Genomic DNA, 22,838 nt, shown 5'->3' with positions numbered 1-22,838 from the left:
GACTTACATAAATGAAAATGATTGCAAATGTATGGGATGTTTTGTTCCATTTTTGTTTGCGAAGGAAATTGCACTCACAGAAATTGTACATTTACAACCTAACAATGGTAAAATACTGGGGATGCTGGAAATATTAAAAGTACAAGGTGGTCGAGAAATTCAGCAGGTCCAGAGGCATTCCTGTAGCCAGCAACACAGTTAACAATATGACTCTTCTTTGGAACAGAGAGGTGAAACGTGATGAGTTTTACTCTGTGGAAAAAAAATGGAAAGGGACAGATGGGACAGGGGAAAAGTTGGAGAAGTTTAGAAGGCGAGGGGTAGTGGAGATTACAGATGTCACAGAGCAAAAGGTGAAGCGAATCATACTGGTTGTAGGGGAAGGATAGTTGATGTTAATAACAGAATATAGGCCAGCTCAGTTGAAAGCAAAATCAGAAAATCCTGACAACGGGGATGTGAGAAGGAGTGATTGAGAAAGACAGAGGAAACAAACAAAAGACAGTTCATGGTCTTAAGCTGTTGAACACAATGTTCAATCCGGGTGCTTTAAAGTACCCAAATGGAAACTGAGGTGCTGTTCTCCAGCTTGAGTTGTGTTTCCCTGGAACACTGCAGTAGACCTTGTTCAGAAGTATGCGCATGAGAGCAGGATGGTGTATCGAAATAACAAGTGGTTGGAAGGTTTGATCATGCTTGCAGACTGAGTGGAGGTGTTCTGCAAATCTGTCAGCCACTTTGCATTTGGTCTCCCCTGTACAGAAGAGACTGTATTGACAGCAGTGAATACAAGAAACTAGATTGAAAGAAGTGCAAGTAAAATGCTGCTTCACCTGGAAAATGTGTTCGGCACATTGGATTGTGAGAAAGGAGGGGGAAAAGGTGCAAATGTTACACCTCACCTGATTGCTAAAGAAGGTGCCATGCAGGTGTGGGGATGAGAATTTGGAAGTGTAGGAAGAATAGACCAGATCATTACATAAGGAACAGTTCCTTTGAAATGCTAACTGGGAAGGGAGCAGGAGATGTATTTGATGATGGCATCATGCTGCAGATGGTGGAAATGTTGGAGAGTCAGAGTCAATAAAGTGTGGTGCTGGAAAAAGCACAGCAGGTCAGGCAGCATCCAAGGAGCAAGAGAGTCGATATTTCGGACATGACCCTTCATCAGAACTGATGGTAGTCAGTAAGGTGGTCTTTGGTTTGGAAAAAAAAGGCAAACATGTCAAAAGCATTCCTGTGAAAGGTAACGTGATCAGAATAGATGGGACAGCTATAGAAAAGTTGGGAGAATGAAATGCAATCCACACAGGACATTAGGAGGTGCAGTCAAGGTAGCTGTGGGAGTGGGTGGATTTGCAGTGGATATTCATTGTCAGCCAACCCCCAGATAAAGAAACAGAGAAGTTAAGGAAGAGAAGGCAAGAGTCAGAGGTGAACCAATGAGAGAAGAGTGGAAGCATCGATTGAGAAAAATCAGAGTTAATGTTTTGGGTCCAGTGACCCTTCTTCAGAACTATTGGTAACTAGGAGAACGTTGGTATGTATGCAAAGGTTAGGGTAGGGTCAAGGGGTAAGAAGTAAATAATAGATAGAAATTGAGCCCAAAGAGAGAGAAAAAATAGTTGGACAGACAAAGAAATGAGTAAAAGTCAGTCTGGGGAATGAATAACTACTAATGGGGACTATTAGTAGTTGACAGTGTATTGTGTGGAGCAGCAGCTCATGTGATAAAACGGCCTGGTGTGCAGGATTTGGGGAAAGACATTGGGGAAGCTCCTAAATCCCTGAAATTGTTGAACTCGATAATGAGTCCTGAAGGCTGAGGATCTCCAAGTGGAAAATGAGTTGTTGTTCTTCCAGTTTAAGCTGAGCTTTGCTGGAGCACTGCAGCAAGCCTGAGACAGAGATGTTAGCCAAGGAATAGGGTGGTGCGTTAAAGTGGCAGGCAATGGGAAGCTCAGGGTCTTGTCTGGCAGGCAGAATGTCGGTGTTTATTAGATTAGATTACATTACAGCGTGGAAACAGGCCCTTCGGCCCAACAAGTCCACACCGACCCGCCGAAGCGTAACCCACCCATACCCCTACATTTACCCCTTACCTAACACTATGGGCAATTTAGCATGGCCAATTCACCTAACCTGCATGTCTTTGAACCGTGGGAGGAAACCGGAGCACTCGGAGGAAACCCACGCAGACACGGTGAGAACGTGCAAACTCCACACAGTCAGTCACCTGAGGCAGGAATTGAACTCTGGCGCTGTGAGGTAGCAGTGCTAACCACTGTGCCACCATGCCGCGAAGTGGGTCACCCAACCTATGTTTCGTTTCCGCAATGTAGAGGGGATGATATTGTGAGCAGCGAATACCATAGGTTGGATTGAGTGGAGTGCAGGTAAATTGTTGGTCCACCTGGAAGGTATTTCTGGGTCCTTGGAGGATGGAGGGAAGTAGGGGCGACACAGTGGCTCAGTGGTTAGCACTATTGCCTCACAGCGCCGGGGACCACGGTTCGATTTCAGTCTCGGGTGACTGTCTGTGTGGAGTTTGCACATTCTCCCTGTGTCTGCGTGGGTTTTCTCCAGGCGCTCTAGTTTCCTCCCACAGTCCAAAGATGTGCAGGTCAGGTGAATTGTCCATAGTGATAGGTGCATTAGTAGGGAGTAGGTGAATGGTCTGGGTGTGTTACTCTTCAGAGGATGGGTGTAGACTTGTTGGGCTGAAGGGCCTGTTTCTGCACTGTAGGGAATCTAAATCTAAACGGACAGGTATTATACCTTCTGCGATTGCATATGAAGGTGCTGTGGGATGTAGGGACATATTGGGAATGGAGAAAGAATGAACCAGGGTGTCCCAAAGGGAGCAATCCCTGTGGAAGGTTGACAAAGAAAGGGAGGGAAGTATTTGTCTGGTGGTGGCATACTGGTGGAAATAGTGCCTACGATCCTCTGGGTGTCGATGCTGATGGGATGATAGGTGAAGACGAGGGGCACCCTATCACGATTGTGACAGAGAAGGAGGGATGAGGGCCAAAGTGTGGGAGATGGGTCAGAACTGATTGAAGACCCTGTCAACAATGGTGCTGGGGAATCCTCAGTTGAGAAAAATGGTAGACACTCCAGCTTCCAGCATTCGCAGTTTTTGTTTTGGTTTATGTGAGCAGAATGGAATTTGGAATCAAACTTGATTAATCCGTCCACAAAACCCACATCTGTTCATTCACCTGGTTTGACAATTTTAGTAATGGGCTTTAAATTTAATGCAAAAGAGTAGCATTTTTGAACAGGGGGCTGTAGGTTTATTATTACCTGCTGGCTCTACTGAAGAATTATTTAATTCTCTCTCTTCTCCACACTATTTCCTTCTTAGCTTGAGTAATGTCTTGCTTCATACAGGAGATGGCACTGTGGTAAATACAGTCAACAGCTTCTCTTGCTTTCCATGTTACCCAATGAATGATGAGAGAGCCGGGTCCTCACTTTACATTTCCCACTGTGTGGAGCGGATGAGTTTGGACTATCTGCTTTTCAATGCGTTTTCCAACACTGGCTTTATCCCACAAAGACTGACCGCTCTCACCCTCGGAAACTCTAAGAAGAAATATTAGAAATCCAGAGTTAGGTTGACAGAGGAAAGCTTTCAAACTTTTTGTTTGGGGGGGGGGGGAGGATTGAGCTAAGCAGGATCTCAGATCTCTTGCTAGGCTCCGTAAACTCTTTCAGCTCCATCAACGGAATACTGGGAATGTTCTGGAGAGAGGTCAGCCACCCCTGGTAGTGGTGAGGGGGGAATGCAAACGATTCCCGCTGTTGAGCTGTAAAGTCCACCCCAGTCTACCCCTTTGCTTATCGTCACAACTTGACTCATACCCTATCTGCAAGGTTTTGGAAGTGCTGGGAAGGAATGAGAGGAGGTCTGTGTGGGTGATAGACAGTGACTGGGACTGAATAAAGCTTCAGTATTTCTGACCCGCGAGGCGCTCTTGGTCGCTGCAGGATGAGGGGGCGGTCTGCACTGAGAGCCCTCGGAGTGATGTGCTGCTACTTTGGGCTAAATACACAGGTAAGGACCAGGACTAGTGCCTCTTGAGTGTGGTGCAGTCCGGGCAGGAAGCACTATCAGGAGCAAGTGAGGACTGCAGATGCTCGAGATTCGCACTATCAGCATCACGTAACATCCTCAATTCTAGTTGTGTTGGCCGTGATATACTTGGTGCTGACTGGAATGTCAAAATGTGCATTACCAACTTTAAATTTGTTCTTTTAAGTTGCGTCAGGTATATCTCTGAAAAGCCTTTGTTCTGTTTCTGTTTTACAGCATCTACAGTTCTTTCAGATTTTATTTAGCCTTTGTTTTCAGTTAGAATGGTTCAAATTTGTAATACAAATAATGCCAAAATGCGTTAATAGCGACTTCTAAGTCAATCACAGAAACGAAACTTTGATTATCTGTTTGCAGTAGACTTTTTTAAACAAACCGTAGCCGCGTTGATTGTTCCATACCTGAAGGTTTCAGAGGAACCTGACCGATATTTATGAAATCGGAAGAATTTGCTTCTCTTTATAGTTTAATTACCCGTGTGGTAGTGCAATTAAAGCAACTAGAATTTCTTGTTTATCTCAAGGCACCGCCATCGCTGCAAATAAAGTTGATCTTAATTTCTGAAGTGTTAAAAGAGGAACGTTGGCACCTCAGTTAAAAAAAAACATTTTCTTCCGGGGACCCCAGGTGCCCTGTTCCTGTATCACTGTGCCTTGCTTATATTTACATAATTTTTGAGAAAGGGCAGCTGTGGAGGGAAAGGGATGGAAACTGCATTAAAAGAAAAACCAGATCATATGTGGAATCCTTAGGCTAGCGCAGGCTTGCGTCTGTCACAAACATCGTTTTTAACGAATATAAACCTTCATCCGTTTCGATAATTGAATTTGAGAGGTGGGCAATGTGCGAGACAACAGCAGTGAAGTGAAATTGATTGCACAGATATGACGGGCTGAACTACTTCCTGCATTTCTGTGTGATTCTGTGATTAAGCACGCAGTTTGATAATGTGTGGGGGACTTGTATATTCCTTTAATTCTGTGTTTATGCTCATCCGCTCTGCCGGTCCAATAGAGGTACCTGGGGTGGAGGATCAGCTAGAGCAATATACTCCATACGTTCAGAAAGTGCTGGAGAAACTTAGCACGTCTGGCCTCATCCATGGAGAGAGAAACAAGAGTTAACCTTTCAAGCCCAAACTGACTCCTAACGTTAACACTTATTTCTGTCACTACAGATGCTGCTGAGTTTCACCAGCACTTTTTTTTTCACTTGGGATTTCCAGCACTTTAAATTTCCACTACACCAGACATTCGGTAAGGTGCAGTTCTAGGAAGGAGTTGTTGACATATGCCCGTTGTAAACAGTTGGGGAGATTGTGTTTAAATTCGCAGATTTTGTTTTAGTTTATCAAAGTACAAGTGTTGTAGCCTTGTCTGTCAGGTATCCCTTCCATTTACTCCAGGGGATGCAGTTCTCTTGAGAATGGAAGTTCTTTGCGAGCATTTGCAATAGTTTCCTCAGGGATTCACCTCTAAAGCATTGACAATAAATTTCAGACGCGGGAGAATTAAAGCTGAAGGGCACATAAGCTCTCATTTCCCAGTTTTATCATTGTTATTTATTTAAATGAGTCCATGGTGTTTAAACTTTAGGTGCAAAACTTAATTCCAGCCAAACCTCAGTTACGTAAAGGAGTGCTGAGTAGAATACAACAGCAATCCTAAAGATTGATTTCCTTGAGATTTTCTTCAGAATCTTTGACAAGGATTTATTTTGCAATGGCACGGATACACCAAAAGGAGAAAGGACAGTACGTAAGAGAGGAAGAAATATGTTGTTAAAATAAGATGAAATAAGGTAGGGGGCTTATGTGCAGCAAAATCACTCGTATGGTCAGTTTGGATGAATGGACTGTTTCTGTGCTGTAAATTGAACAATTCTTGAGAATTGGGAGGCTGTTAGTGATGTGTCAGCCTCTTGTGGGTTTGGCACTGTGCTCCAACGTTTGATGCTTTGCTGCGGTACTGAGGTTATTGTAGGTTCAGTAAGGACAAAGGTCTGTCGACAGTATTTTGAAAACGAGCGTCAAGTTGGATAGTGAATTCTAATTTCCTGAATGACATTTTTCCCTCAACCAACACCACCGAAATGATTATCTAATCATTCATCTCTTGACGTTCAAGTGCTGACGGTTTTATTTGTTTGTAGGATATGAACATCGTATCCCAATTAATGGGTTACAGGAAGCACGTTGGATGATCACAAGGTTACAGGAAATAGGAGCAGATTTAGGTTATTAATCCCATCAAGCCTGCTCCATCACTCAATAAGATCATGGTTAATCTAATTGTAACCTTACTATCATTTTCCTGCCTGCCCGTCATTATTATTGACTCCCCTGTAGATCAAACATATATCCAGCTCAGCCTCAAAATATTCAATGGTCTGGCCTCCACTGCTTTCTGGGGAAAATGATAGCAAAGAGCCCTGACCCTCCAAGAGAAGTGATTCCTCATTATTTCCCTCTTAAGTGTGAGTGTCGTTATTTTTGAAATTGTGTCCTCCAACTATATTCACCATGAGCTGATGTATCCTCTCACCATTTACCCTGTCAAAGCTTCCTTGGAATCTTACATTTTTTCAATAAGATCACTTCTCATTCTTTTAAATCCCAATGAAAATAGGCCCAACTAACTCACTATTTCCTCATAAAACAGTTCCTCTGTTCCAGAAATCAGCTTAGTGATCCTTCTATAAACTGCTTTCAATGCCCCTTAAGTAAAGAGATCAAACCTGTGCAGAGTACTCAAGCTGTAGCCTGACCAATGTACTATACCATTGTAGCAAGATGTCTGAGTAGTATAAAGCATTCCCCTAGCAATAAAGGCCAACATTCCATTTTTTGTATCTGTATGCTGATTTTTTTTGTGACTCACATGCAAGAACACCCAAACTCTTGCACTACAACATTCTTCCTTTGAATAATATTCTGCTTTTTCCATTCTTCCTGTCAAAGTGGATATTATATTTTCCTGTAGTATCCTACATCTGTCAAATCTTTGGTCAAACCTTTCCTTTGTAAATGTTTTGTATCCTTTTCATAAATTGATTTTCTATCTTTGTATCATCAGCACATTTGGCCACAATATATTCAGTCTCCTCATCTAAAGTCAAAAATAAATTTTAAGTAGACTCCTGAATCCTGTGCAGTCCTCTCATTGCAGTTTGTCAAGGTGAAAGTGATCAATTTATCTTTACTTTGTCTACTTTGTAGCCCCTCCTGTGTCCTTCCTACTGTATTGCCCCAACATCATAAGTTCTTAATTTCTGCAGTGGCATTTTGTCAAATATCTTTTGGAAATATAAATACACATTCTCCACAGATACCCTTTTTGCCACTCTGCTGGTTACTTTCTCAAAGAATGCTAATATATTGACAACAATAATTTTCTCTTTCCCAAAACCAAATTAACTGTCTGGTTGCATTATGTTAAAAATCACACGACACCAGGTTATAGTCCAGCAGGTTTATTTGGAAGCGCTAGCTTTTTGAGCACTGCTCCTTCATCAGGTGGAGCAGCGCTCCAAAAACTACTGCTTCCAAATAAACCTGCTGGACTATAACCTGGTGTCGTGTGATTTTTAACTTTGTACACCCCAGTCCAACACCGGCATCTCCAAATCATGATTGTATGATAATCTTCTAAATACCATAGACATCAACTATAGCAATCAATGGCTGAATATATAGGTCAATCATATCACACCATCCAAGAATGACTATAAAATTCAATATTGAGCTCACAATTCAATGAAAGATTATTGTACATGATAACATTAAATGTTAGAACGACTATTGCACAAAGGAATTTATTCGAAGTTCTTATACAAATTCTACCTTTGACCTCAATTTATATATATAACTAGCAAATCACAACAGATCAAAAAAGACACCAAATTGAGACTCAGTAACTTTGAGGCAAAAAAATGTTCATTCTGTTATCATGGTTATTTGGTTCACGGAGCCTTTTCAATTACCTTTAGACTATAAATATGGTGGCCCAAACAATATCTCCCCAAAGCCTCAAGACATGGATGAATACCTTCACATTGTTCTTCACTTTCTCAGCTTTGCATTAGATCAGCTTCACAAAGCATTCTTGTTCAACAAAGCGGAAAGCTGTTTTATTCAGAACATGCTGATTCCCCAGACATGAGTTACACTGGCAGTATGAACCTACATTTCCATTCTGATAAATCACTATAGGATATGGATGAATCAGAAGTAATTCAAAATGTGTGGCCAGTGAAATTATGTGGCAAATATAAGATCAGTTTCTGCTAACTTACATGTAACTCAATTTATCCTCAATAATAATGATTAAAATCAACATGAGATGGGGAATAATGAACTTAAAGGTGCAAAACTGACTTTGATTAGATAGAAATGTATATCAAAACATAACCAACAGCTGGGCTAAATGCTGAGACCAAACTCCTCACATCCTTTTATGAATATTGAGGGCAACCCTGCCTCCCTTAGGCTGGCTCACCCTTACTTAAACTAGCTAATGTAACTTTGATATTTAAAAAAAGGAGGGAAACAAAAAGCCAAACAATTCAGGCCAGTTGGCTTAACAGGGAAGATATTAGAAGCTATTATTAAAGACATTTTAGAGCTCTGCACCTGGATAGGTTCAGTGTAATCAGGCAGAATCAACACAGTTTTGTGACAGGGAAATCATGTTTAACCATATTAATGGAGTTCTTTGAGAAGGCATGATGTGCTGTGAATTAATGTGATCCAGTGGGCTTAGATATCCAGAGACAATTGAAAAGGTTGTAATTAAAGTTATTGTCATTATTGTGGGAAACAAAAGGTCACAGCATCAGGAGTAACATGTTGACATGGATAGAAAATTGACAAAATAGCAGGAAACTGAGAATGGGCAGAAATTGATTTTGTTTTCTGTTTCACAAGATGTAACGAGTGCTGTGCCGCAGGGATCACTGCTGTGCCTCAACTTTTTATAATTAATATAAATGACTTAGATGTAGGGCCCAAAGCCATGGTTGCTAAATTTTTAGAAGACACAATGATACATGGGAAAGCAGGTTGCAAAGAGGACATAAGAAAATGAAACAGGGTTGTATGGACTATATGTGGGAAAGTGTGAACTTTTCCATTTTAGTGTGTGGGAAGAAAAGCATATTATGTAAATGGTATCCTAGTGAATAGACCGCAAAAGGGAAGCATACAGGGTAAACAAGTACTCTGAAGAAGGGCTTATGCCTGAAACGTCGATTCTCCTGCTCCTTGGATGCTGCCTGACTTGCTACGCTTTTCCAGCAACACATTTTTCAGCTCTGATCTCCAGCATCTGCAGTCCTTACTTTCTCCCCTAAACAAGTAATTAGGAAAGCTAATAGAATGCGAACATTGATTGAGAGGGGATTTCCGTATAAATGTAGAGTCATTTGAGTCATACAGGACATTTATGAGAGAACATTGAGTAAATTGTTGAAAACAATTCAGAAAACATATACCAGACTAATACCTGAAATGAGAGGGCTGTGTTATGAGGAATGCTTGAATCAGCTAGTCTTGTATCCACTGGAGTTCAGAAAAGGAAGAGGAGACTTGATTGAAACATATACGATCCTGAGGGATCTTGACAAGGTGGATGTGGAAAGGATGTTTACTCTTGTGAGACAACCTAAAATTAGGAGCCAATGTTAAAAGTAAAGAGTTTCCCATTTCTGACAGAGTTAAGGAGCATTTTTTTTTTCTCACAGAGCATCATGAGTCTTTGAAACATTTTTCTTCAAATGGCAATGGAAGTGAGTCTGAATATTTTCTCAGCAAACATTGATAAATCCTTGGTAAGCAAGGGGATGAAACATAATCAAGGGTAGATGGTAATGTAGAATAATTAGATCAGTTATGATTTCATTGAATGGTGTAGCAAACTGAAGAGGTGAGGAGCCTACTCCTGCTCCTAATTCTTATGTTTGTAATTTTTTATTTCATGAGCCTTTAATTATTGTGGGTCAAAACCTCCATCCTTCTCTTGGAGGTCATGTGTCACAGAGCAGCAGCCCGTTGAAGACTGGTGGTGTCTCTGTACCATCAGTTGTCACTAAGAGCAGTGGTCACTGCCAATACTGCAGGAGAAAGAAAACACATGAATGCCCCATAAAGCAGGTAAGTCTGTGATCTTGCCAGCATACCCTGGTGAAGGCAATGCTGAGCATGCTGGACATGGCAGCTGAGGAGTGTGTACACGCAAAGAGACAACTGTGAGAGCCTCTTCTGATTGGCATTTCAGTTCCCTGGAAAAGATGCAACTCCTTCTTTCACTGGTCAGCAGGCTGCAATGTCAAATTTGCCAGGTTGCAATTGGGCACAGGCCATTCCACTAATTGTTCATTCTACCTGGCAGCGAGATGAGACCTGTAGGTAGATATTAATTTCCATAAAGCGGAGGTGTTCACTGATGATTGCACAATGTTCATCATCATTTGTGACTCCTCAGATACTGAAGCAGTCCATGTTCAAATGCAACAAGATCTAGACAATATGCAGGCTTGGGCTGACAATGCCAAGTAACACTCATGCCACACAAATGCCAGGCTATGATCATCATTAATAGGAGACATTATAACCACCACCCCTCAACATTCAACGGTGTTACCATCACTGAATCCCCACATCAAAATCCTGGGGGTTACAGAAACTCAACTGCACTGGCCACACAAACACAGTATCTACAAAAGCAAATCAGAGGCTAGGAATACTGCGGCGAGTAACTCACCTCCTAACTCTCCAAAACCTGTCCTCCATCTATAAGGCACAAGTCAGGATTGTGATGGAATGCTCCCAGCTTGTGTAGATAGATGCAGCTCCAACAATACTCAAACGTTTGACACCATCCAGGACAAAGCAGCCACTGATTGGCATCATATCCACTCCCTCAACCATCAACGGTCAATAACAGCAGTGTGTACTATCTACAAGATTCACTGCAGAACTTCACCAAAGCTCCTCAGACAGCACCTTCCTATCCAGGGTTGTTTCACCTGGATTTAGAAGAGTGAGAAGTGACATAATGGAAGATTCTAAGATTCTAAATGGTTTCAGTTACTTCCATCTAGAAGGACAAGGGCAGCAGGTATGTATGGGAACACCACCACCTGCCAGTTCCCCTCCAAGCTGTTCACCATCCGGACTTGCAACTATATTGCAGTTCCTTCACTGAAATTAGATCAAAATCCTGGAATTCCCTCCATAATGACGTTGTGGATCAACCTACCGTAGGTGGATTGCAGCAGTTAAAGAAGGCAGTTCACCACCACCTTCTGAAGGGCAACTATGGACAGGCAATAAATGCTGGATGGTGTCAGCCACAAATAATTTTTTAAAAATTGCTTCATCAAAGGAAAAGAACAACCAATTCATTCGAGTTCTTTGAAGAAGTAACTTGCACTGTGGATAAAGGGGAGCCTAAAGATGTACTGTTCTTGGATTTCTAGAATGCAGTTGATGAGATTTATATTTTAGGAAGGTAACATATTGATATGGATAGAAGATTGGTTGTCTGGCAGAAAACACAGAGTTTGCATACATAGGTCTTTGTCTTGTCTTAGCAGGATATGATAAGTGGAGTGTCACAGAGATCTGTGCTGGGGCCTCAACATTTCTCAATTTTATATCAATGACAAAGATAAGGGGAGTAAAGGCATGGTAGCTAAACTTGCAGGCAACATCAAAATAGGAGAAAGCTACAAGTGCTGGAGATCAGAATCAAGACTGTGGTGCTGGAAAAGCACAGCAGGTCAGGCAACATCCGAGGAGCAGGAGAATCAATGTTTTGGGCATAAGCCCGTCATCAGGAGTGAGGAATGAACTGCTTATGCCCAGAAACTCGATTCTCCTGCTTCTCGGATGCTGCCTGACCTCCTGTGCTTGTCCAGCACCATATTCTCGACCCCCAACATCAAGATAGGTCAGGAAGTATGTTGTGGAGAAGAATTAAGGAGTTTTCAGACAAAAATAGAGTGAGTTAACAGGCAAAAATCTGGCACTTGGAGTACAAAATTGGAATATATGAAGTTACGCGTTTTGGTAGGAAGAATAAAAAATCAGATACTTACTAAAATGGAGAATAACTGCAGAATTCTGAGGTGCAGGGGACTTAGTTGTTCTGGTGTACATGAGTCATAAATAGTTAGTATGTAGGTGCAGCACATAATCAGGAAGTCTATTGGGGTGCTATCCTGTATTAGGATAAAGATTGTATTTAAAACTAATGTTTATGCTTCAGCTAAACAGAGTATTAGTGGGACCACATCTTGAATATTGTGTACAGTTTTGGTCTCCTGATTTCAGGAAGGAAGTAAATACATTAGAGGTGGTTTACATGAGGTTTACCAAATTTCTGGCTGGGTTGTTTCCCCTAGTATTAGAAGAGTGAGAGGTGACTTAATGGAAGATTGTATGATTCTAAATGGTTTTGAGAAAGATGTTTCCTCTTGTAAATCTGTCTGGAACTAGGGGGCACTACTTTAAATTTAGAGGTGCCCTTTTAGGTTAGAGTTGAGAGGATTTTTTTTCTCTCAGAACATTGTACAACTTGAACTTTGTGTCTCAGAAAGCAGTGGAGGCAAGGTTATTAAATATTGTTATTGAGAAAGTACATAAAACAGGGAATGTCACCTTAATGGGACTAGATGAGAATGTCACATTTAAAAACTAATGGATACGTTAGAGCCTGGGTATCCTTGGAGAAGGAGCGTGCGGTCTCCACTAACACCCTGGAGTTGTTCAGGGAGAGGTGGGTGCCTCAGGGAGTGGAGTGCATTATTTCCCCCTCCAACTCTATTTTGATTTAATCCCTGCCCTCCCCTTCAATGTTTGTTCACGCAGCATTGCCCTTTTTTATGAAGGGCACTGCTTGTCAACTGGCCACTTGGGTGTTTCCTTTCTTCCTGGTAGTGGAAATTGAATAAAGATTCGTACACCTTGTGTCTCTCACTGTGTCTCACACCTGCACACACACAACATGGGCGCTGGGGGAAAGGAAAAAAAATAGATACAAGGAGTATCAGACATGCTGTTCACTCGGAGAATAAAAAATAAACATGAGTGTCAGAGACCCCATTTACTCTGAGAGCTGCCTCTGAGGGAGCTGGATTAGATAGAAAGAAAAAATAAACTAATGGATCAGCTATAGTCTTATTAAATGGCAGAACAGTTTTGAAGGGCTGAATAGCCCATTGCTGCTCCTATTTTGTATGTTTGTATGGTTTTATTGAATGGCATAGAAGGACCAGGTACTCCCATTTCTTATGTTCCTGTTCTATACTTTCCATATTCAATGCCATGGAAAATACAGAACCATAACTCCTGTGTAAAAATTATCTCACTACTCAAAACTCACTTAACATTTTAGTCTTTGCTTCTTAGCCACTCTGCGATGCTCCATTGACCTTCACATCCTCCTGTACTGTTAATCCCCATCCCTTCCTTCTCGCATCCCTCCAATTTCCTTTCACTATTGTGATATCTGACATTGCTGCTCACATTGTCCTTGCTGCTATTCTCTCTGCCATCATTACCTTAGTATATGCACTGTTGTTTGAACTTTGAAAATCTGGAAGTCATAATCACTGTCCTTTAATATTTCTAGATCTGGAGGACTTGTCCTTCCTCAATTCAATCCACAAATCCATAAGCAACATTCTCCTATCCCTCAGGCCCAATAAGTTTAAAGACTAGAGTCATAGAGTCATAGAAACATACAGCACAGAATCAGACCCATTGGTCCAAACAGTCCATGCCAAACATAATCCCACCTGCCTGCTCCTGGCCCGTATCACTGTAAACTTTTCCCATTCATGTACTTATCCAAATGTCTTTTAAATGTTGTAATTATGCCTGCATCCATCAATTCCTCAGGAAGTTCATTCCAAACTCGAACCACCCTTTGTGTAAAAAAATTTGCCCCTCGTGCTTTTCCTTAATCTCTGCTCTCTCACCTTAAAACTCCCCCTAGTCTTGAAATCCCCCATCCTAGGGAAAATACACCTACCATTAACCCTACCTATATCCCTCAATATTTTATAAACTTCTAAAAGGTCACCTTCAATGTTCTATGGTCCAGTGAAAAAAGTCCCAGCCTATCCAGCCTTCTTTATAACTCAAACCATCCATACCCAGCAATACCCTGGTAAATCTCTTCTGAAGATTAATAGTGTCCTTCCTAAAACTGGGCGACCAAAACTGGACACAGTATTCCAGAAGAGGTTTGACCAGTGTCCTGTACAACCTGGACTAGTGTTTCTTCTCTTCTGTTAGTGATGTAGTTTCCCAAGTCAAGGGGATAAGTTTGAGAAAATTCCACATTCCGCAATCCTGACCTCAGAGAACTTGACCTGGGTGTTCTCAAGTGGAGAGAAAGAATGCTCCTGCTGCTTGTGGAAACCGTGTGGAGGCAGTCACAGGGCCTGCCCTGTGTGGAAATGCGTTGTGTGAAAGGCACCCATGTTACACCAGAACTTTAAAATGTAAAAAGAAACCCTTTAGATCTCATCCTAGAAACACCCTCGCAATCCCCCCACCCCTACCCCCACCACACAACTTCATTATGCTCCATCCATGCCTACACATGCTAGCCTAAGCTCTTACCTAGCCACCAAGTCTTTTCATAACCTCCATGCAAACCAATGCCATTTCATCCACTTCGATAGATTCTCAGTAGGCTCCATTGTAACTGATGCCCCTTTATCAACACCATGGCTCTCTGTTGCAAACTCAGGCCAATCCATTTTTCCCCATCCACCAACGTTTGCCCTTACACACTCCATCCTAACTCATTCAGTGTTCACCAATGGTATACCTTAGGACACATGCTGAGATTAAATCAATAAAGCTCTACATTTCTGTTAATGAGTTCACAATTTTGCAAAAAAAACCTCATTGATAGAATCCCATTCACTACGTCGAAATTCCTTCAATTATTTAAACCCTTAGAAAAAAACATTAGTTTTCATAGCCCTACATCAAAGCTTTTCTAATCAGTTGGAACTCTCAAACCACAGTGTGCTTTTGGATACTGTACTTAAGAAAATTGCATTTAGTTGAAATTAGCTGTTCTTTAACCTATGCAGCTACTTCCAAAAACTAAAGCACAACCCCCACGCCACCCCCTACCTCAGCCCCATGACCTTTCCCCCTGCCTATTTTCTCCCTGTTAAAAATGTTGGATGCTGTGTTTGGGGGCATGAATTCCAGAATCAGGGCTCTGGCACCATTTTAGTTCAACCAGAGACCCTGTCCACTGCCTCATTGTGAAACCCAGGGCCATTGCCTATTTTTGTCACTGTGATTTGTTATGCAATTTACTGACATTCACACACTTGGTCGCTTGCCAAAAAGTTAAAGCATACATTCCTTCCATCCTGTGACTTCAAATAGCTTTGTTGGCAACATAAGTAATATATTTCAATAATGGTTCCAATGAACAAAAATATATCTCACGTGTGCAAACACGATCTCTACCAATTACAACATGGAGTGGCCACTTCAAGCATTTCATCTCATCAAAAGAATTGTGCGACTGTTTAGAATATAAATACATATTTTACCTTTCTATTGGCGCATTGAGGTTGTCATATTAAGATGAGCTGTTTTTGGAAGATGCTTGAGATGAAAGGTTGCAGTGAAGGAGAACATGCTAAAAGTGAAATGAAACACATGGCACATTTTGAGATTAGGAAGAGATTTTTGTGAAATTCTTCAAAGCATGATTATCTCAAAATTAAAAATTTATGGGAATTGATTCATCTTCACTGTTCAATAAATAACCATTTGATTGTGATGCTGCAGCGTGGTCCTATTCAAAAAAGAGAAATTAGGTGCACAGCCATCCCAGGATTATTTTTCTTCCGATTTCCAAAGAATTTATGTTTGAGCTTACTGTGAATATATTTTAGCAGCATGGACCATTTATACTTGAGTCTGGACAGATTGCCTCTATTAATTAAAGCAAATTATTTAAACAGAATTTTTATGTAGTAATGTTTCTCAAGTGCTGCCTAATGGAGTCAGAAGCATTAGAAATTTATCAACATCTCACAGTTGCTCAGCTAATTACAGTGCAATGCAATTTCCCTTTATACAGTATATTTTTGCTCTTGAATCCTATTGCTTAAAAAAAGATGAGCAAGTGTTATCTACAGGCAACCAGCAAGTCATGACAACTGGGAAGATCTCACAGATTCGCTGCTTAATCTGTCCTGAGAATATGCTATTGTTATAACAATGTTACAGTTGGCCAAGCAGCCTTGGTCCTCAGAGGCAACATTTCAGTGAGGAACTTCACTCATGATTGCAATCCACAATATTTGCTGAAAGTGCACTATAGTTCAGGTAGGATTGAGCTTGAACCTTTTTTTTAATGCAACCAATTTTTCCCAAATCAACTTGTTCAGAGATGCTGTGACCCACCTCTGGAGCAGATGGGACTTGAATTTAAGCCTCCCTATCCAGGAGTTAGACATGTGCTCACTGTACCACAAGACGCCCAACTACAAGCTTGACTGTTGCTTGTACTTGAATTGCCCATCAACATTCCTGTATGATCAATGGATCACTGAGGCAAGGTATTGGAGGATGCCTGGCAACCCTGATTCCACAAGAAGACAGAATATTCTTGAAATATTAAGCAGGCAAGCATCTACAGACAAAGGATCTTACTTTTTCAGTTCAAAAACCATTCATCAGAACTGGAAAAGGTGAGAGGCGTAATATTGGTTTTAAGCAAGTACAAAACAAGTGGGGGAAGAAAGATCAAAAGGGAAGGTTTGTGATAGTTTGGAAAGTAGAAGAAATCAAATGACAAAAGGGTTGATGGCACAAGGCAAATGTGAAAAAAAAGTTAAATGATTGGTAGAGAATAAGAGTAAACATCAGAAAATGATTGCTGGGCTTCTTGCTGAGATATTTGTATCATCGATAGTCACAAGTGAGGTGCCGGAAGACTGGAGGTTGGCAAACGTGGTGCCACTGTTTAAGAAGCACGGTAAAGACAAGCCAGGGAACTACAGACCAGTAAGCCTGACCTTAGTGGTGGGCAAGTTGTTGGAGGGAATCATGAGGGACAGGATGTACATGTATTTGAAAAGGCAAGGACTGATTCGGGATAGTCAACATGGCTTTGTGCGTGGGAAATCATGTCTCACAAACTTGATTGAGTTTTTTGAAGAAGTAACAAAGAGGATGGATGTGGGCAGAGCAGTAGATGTGATCTATATGGACTTCGGTAAGGCATTCGACAAGGTTCCCCATGGGAGACTGAATAGAAAGGTTAGACCTCATGGAATACAGGGAGAACTAGCCATTTGGATGCAGAACTGGCTCAAAGGTAGAAGACAGAGGGTGGTGGTGGAGGGTTGTTTTTCAGACTGGAGGCCTTTGACCAGTGGAGTGCCACAAGGATCGGTGCTGGGTCCTCTACTTTTTGTCATTTACATAAATGACTTGGATGCGAGTATAAGAGGTACAGTTAGTAAGTTTGCAGATGACACCAAAATTGGAGGTGTAGTGGACAGCGAGGAGGGAGATTACAATAGGGTCTGGACCAGATGGGCCAATGGGCTGAGAAGTGGCAGATGGAGTTTAATTCAGATAAATGCGAGGTGCTGCATTTTGGGAAAGCAAACCTTAGCAGGACTTATACACTTAATGGTAAGGTCCTAGGGAGTGTTGCTGAACAAAAAGACCTTGGAGTGCAGGTTCATAGCTCCTTGAAAGTGGAGTTCCAGGTAGATAGGATAGTGAAGAAGGCGTTTGGTATGCTTTCCTTTATTAGTCAGAGTATTGAGTACAGGAGTTGGGAGGTCATGTTGCGGCTGTACAGGACATTGGTTAGGCCACTGTTGGAATATTGCATGCAATTCTGGTCTCCTTCCTATTGGAAAGATGTTGTGAAACTTGAAAGGGTTCAGAAAAGATTTACAAGGATGTTGCCAGGGTTGGAGGATTTGAGCTATACGGAGAGGCTGAACAGGTTAGGGCTGTTTTCCCTGAAGTGTCGGAGGCTGAGGGGTGACCTTATAGACGTTTACAAAATTATGAGGGGCATGGATAGGATAAAGAGACAAAGTCTTTTTCCTGGGGTCGGGGAGTCCAGAACTAGAGGGCATAGGTTTAGGGTGAGAGGGGAAAGATATAAAAGAGACCTAAGGGGCAACGTTTTCACACAGAGGGTGGTAGATGTATGGAATGAGCTGCCAGAGGATGTGGTGGAGCCTGGTACAATTGCAATATTGAAGAGGCATTTGGATGGGTATATGAATAGGAAGGGTTTGGTTGGATATGGGCCGGGTGCTGGCAGGTGGGACTAGATTGGTTGGGATATCTGGTCGGCATGGACAGGTTGGACCGCAGGGTCTGTTTCCGTGCTGTACATCTCTATGACTCTAAATGGGGTCCGAAGATATGATCTGAAGTTGTTGAGTCTGAAGAACCTTAAAATATTGAATCAAAATATGAAGCTCCCACTCCCAATCTTACATTAAGCTTCATTGAAAAGGTGAGGGAGGCTGAGGAAAGAGATGTCAGAATAGAACTGAGGCCGACAATTGAAATGACAGAATGGAATGACAGAATGGAAGGTCTGTGACATGCTTTTCACAAAGCAAGCCAGCAGTTTGTCGAAGAGGCTACACTGTCAGCAATGAATATAGTGCACTAAATCAGAATAATTTCATGGAAAACCAGTTTCACTCTGAAGAAGGGTGTGGGGCCGTGGAGGGTAAGAAAGTGGAGGTAAAAAATAATTGCATCTTCTATAATTGCATTGTGTGGTGTCATGGCTGATGTTATATATGGTACTGGTTCTAAAGGGATTGATGTTCATGTTATTTTGGTTCCACCAATTCTACTGCTATCTCTAGTTTTTTGAGTAAGTGGATGTATCTGTACTAGTTCTGTAAGGTTCTAATGGTTATGCCTGACCAAAATTGTTGTACTTATTGCTATCATGTAGTAAGACTTCTTATTTTCTAAGAACAGTGTATCTATCTTTTTTATTTCTCTTTTTTTTATTTACCCACACACTACCGCCAAACTGCGGTAGTGCTTATTTTTTCCCCAACACCCATGTTGTGTGTGTGCAGGTATGAGACACAGGGAGAGACACAAGGTCCACGAATCTTTATTCAATTTTCCACCACCAGGAAGAAAGGAAACACCCGAGTGGCCTTCACATCAAAGGGCAATGCTGTGTGATCAAACAGTGAAGGGGAGGGCATGGCAGGGATTAAATCAAAATAGAATTGGACGAGGAAATAATACACTCCACTCCCTGCGGCACCCACCTCTCCCTGAACAACTCCAGGGTGTTGGTGGACACTGCGTGCTCCTTCTCCAGAGGCACCCGGGCTCTAACGTAAAGAAGAATGTGTCTATTGTGGTTCATCCTCTATCACTAATTACTAGATCAATCAAGACAAAGCAATGATGAATGAGGATTGTTGATTGTGAACTAACTCAAACAACTTGTACCCAGCACCACCTGCTGGTAGAGGCGCCAAATACCACAAGGTGTCAGCAGTGGCCATCTAGAAAAGATATCACAGATGAGGGTAATGGCGGTGATTAAAGAGTTGGCCAATGTGTTGTAGAAGGAACAATTCCTTAGGACTGCTGGAAGAGGAGGGAAACATCTATTTTGAATGGCATCAAGGTGGAGCTGAAGGAAATATCAAAGAATAACTTAATGAATGTGTTTACTAGTGGAGCAGAAACTGAGGATCACACAAGCCCATTCTGGTTCTGGCAAGACTGGTGAGGGGTGAGTGTAGAAGTCAGTTCTGTTCCGTTTCCCACTGTACAGCTCCCACTGCTTTCCCTCCCTCCCAAAAACCATGATAGGATCCCTTGTCCTCATCTTCCACTGCATCAGCCCTCACATTTAATGGATCAACCTGCACAATTTCCAGCACTTCCAACTTGATGGCACCAGCAAACACCAAACACATCTTCCAACATTCCACAGAGACTGAAATCTCCATGACACCCCAGTCAACTCCTCAGTGACTGCCAACAGGCCTTCCCATTCCTAGGTCATTACCATGAGGAAGTACAGAAAATGCAACGCCTTTGTTTTTCAAAGTCCTCTCTTCCTACTGCCCAAGGCCACAACTGTCCTTTCAACTGAAATAACAGTTTGCTTACACTCGTTCAACTTTGTTTCCTGTGTTCGCTGCTGCTGATGAGGTTTCATATACACTGGTGAAACTGATCCCAGATTTGGTGTCTCCTTTGTTGCACATTGTCATTCAGCCCAGAGTCACGACTCTTAGATTCTGGGTTCCCAGTCATGTTCATTCTTTGCTCCACTCCCTCCCTGACCTTTCTGTCCTCAGCTGTTCCATTGTAAACTCAGGGGAGTTTGTGGAACAACACTTCATGTTTTGTTCAGATATATTCCAGCATCCTGAACTCAGCATTGAGCTCAACAATTTCTGATCATATTATATACATGAATGCTATTTTTTATAACCTTGGATGTTTCCATTCTGCTCAATTGAACTTTGAGACACATGTTATCTTTACTTCTTTACTTGCCCCTTTGCTTTTGCCTTGCAGTCTTTGAGCTTTCATTTTTATTACCTTCTACCAAGACATGGCTTTCTCCTTGCATTCCTTTTTTCCCTGCGTCTCTCCCTCTTACTTTTCCATCTCTACACTTGTTACATTTTTTATAGTGAAAGAGTATCAACTTGAAATAAGAATATGAGCAGGAGTGGGCAATTCAGCCCCTCAAACATCCTCTGCTATTTGATACAATCGCCTCTGCCTCTACTCCACTTTCCTGCTCGCTCTTCAACCCATTACTATTTGTAAATCTGTCTATCTCCTGCTTAAATGTACTCCATGTACCAGTATCCACTGCACTATGGGTTAGTGAATTCCACAGATTGATGACCCTTTAATTTCTCCTTACACTGTTTTAAATCTGCTACCCCTTACCCTGAAACTATAACCTATAAAATTTTTCTGTTTCTTTCTCTCTTTGCAAATGCTGCCAGATCTATTGTGTACGTTTTATATTCCCCTGTTTTTATTACAGATTAGCAGCCCCTCTTCAGTGTTTTCATTTTGGTCAAACTGGGTCAAAGATCCAGAGCTCTCTCCCTAGGTTACCTGCACAATATAGTCTATAGCATTTTACAAAGACAGCTCACCGCTATCTTCTGAGAGCTAGTTAGGGTTGGGCAGCACTTGCTGGCTTTGATAACCACCCTCACATACCCAGAACAAATTTTCAAAATGTACAGAAGTCATGGCTTCAGGAGGATACGGGAAGAAAAGAAAATTGATGTCGAAAGAAAACATTTTGAGAGAAAAAGTTTTTACTTATTTAGTCAGCAAGTGAGTCCTCATATGTTGCATTCCCAAGTCTGGGTTGGACCTATAGCAATGCTGTCTTGGTGATTGTTATAGTTTTGGAAAGAAAAGGCAGGAAGTCAGGAAGTGGTTCCAATTCATGTCATCCTTATACATGCTGCAAAATAATTAAAAATAATTGCTCATTAAACAGAGAAAAGTGAGGTCTTCCCAAAATGTTAATGAAACAAGAGCATCACCTCTTACTTCCTGTCTGATTGAATAGTCTGCATTTCTGTGACTAATTTCTCACTCCTCAGGGGTGATGTACAGTGGCAGTAAGGACAGATGGCACCCCTGTTTACACACTGATGAAAATCGCCTCCAGTCTTAAAAAGATCTTTCCATTCACATGCTAAAAATACCGATAGTTGCAGAACAGTGACTTTAGTTGGTATTCACATTTTGTAATCTTCCTGTAGCAGGGTTAAGGAACAAAACCTTATATACAACTTAGCATTTTACCTTGGACTTTATAAGAAATCATAATTTGTTCAAATCTTCATGCTCAAAAGATTACTAGTGATGTTACTAATAGATAATCAGAAGTTGTTTCATACAGTTTTAATTAATAGACATATTTGTCTTTGATCACAAAGAATTGATTCAAAATTGTAAAATTCAAGTAATGTTGAGAACAATTTTTCCATTTGTGTATGAGATTCTAGTTGCAACAAAACTGTCTCAGTATTGTCACTTTGATTTCTTTATCATGAAAATCTTGTGTGTTTTCTAGATTAATGTTGGTGGTGTAATTACTAAAGAAGAACAGATATACCTCCTTATTGCGGAAAAGGCAAACTGTGATCTACATATATTGAATCAAACTGAAAAAGGTAGGACTTTGCTACAGCATCACATTTGTTTCTCTATCAAGGAGTGACATCAACTTTGAGTTGAATTTTTACCTTTGCAGGCCAGTTTGATAGTGCTAAACCAGCAGGATTCTGGGGACCTGGAGGTAATTCTAGAGAAACAAACTACAGAGCCCAGAGAACTTGGAGAGATAGGCAGCACTTAAGCAGTAAGTAATAAGGTATGAGATGGGGGCAGACTAAGACAGAAGTAATGAAGTCTACATTATGTTTGCTGTCTATGTACGTGAATGAGTGGCATCTGGCAAATAAGGTCTTTGAGTTGCAAGTGCAGGTAGCTACACGGAAATATGAAATTGTAGCTGAACAAAGGTGAGGATCAGGTCCTAAATATTGGTGTTCAGGAAAAATAGCGAAAGAAAGGATGAGGGCTAGCCATATTCATTAAGGAGAGCATTAGAGGGGAGGAAAAACAGGATATCCTGATGTTCAAAGAAAGAAACTACTTAGCTTGAGCTAAGCA

At 41.4% G+C, this 22,838-nt stretch overlaps 1 protein-coding gene across 1 annotated transcript in view; it reads left to right on the top strand.

Moving 5' to 3' along the window:
- Nucleotides 1–3,927: 3,927 nt before the first annotated feature.
- pth2ra (parathyroid hormone 2 receptor a) overlaps nt 3,928–22,838 on the top strand; it is a 98,467-nt gene continuing 79,556 nt past the window's right edge. Inside the window, exons 1-2 of the mRNA XM_087988585.1 lie at nt 3,928–4,063; nt 22,237–22,336. Coding sequence (XP_087844711.1) covers nt 3,998–4,063; nt 22,237–22,336 — 166 coding nt within the window. The 5' untranslated portion in view covers nt 3,928–3,997. The remainder of the gene's footprint in view (nt 4,064–22,236; nt 22,337–22,838) is intronic.

The sequence above is a fragment of the Chiloscyllium plagiosum genome, unplaced genomic scaffold, assembly GCF_037043375.1.
Source record: "Chiloscyllium plagiosum isolate Xiang-an unplaced genomic scaffold, Cpla_swu_hap1 HiC_scaffold_7, whole genome shotgun sequence".
Lineage (NCBI taxonomy): Eukaryota > Metazoa > Chordata > Chondrichthyes > Orectolobiformes > Hemiscylliidae > Chiloscyllium > Chiloscyllium plagiosum.
This window is presented reverse-complemented; position numbering and strand designations above follow the sequence as displayed.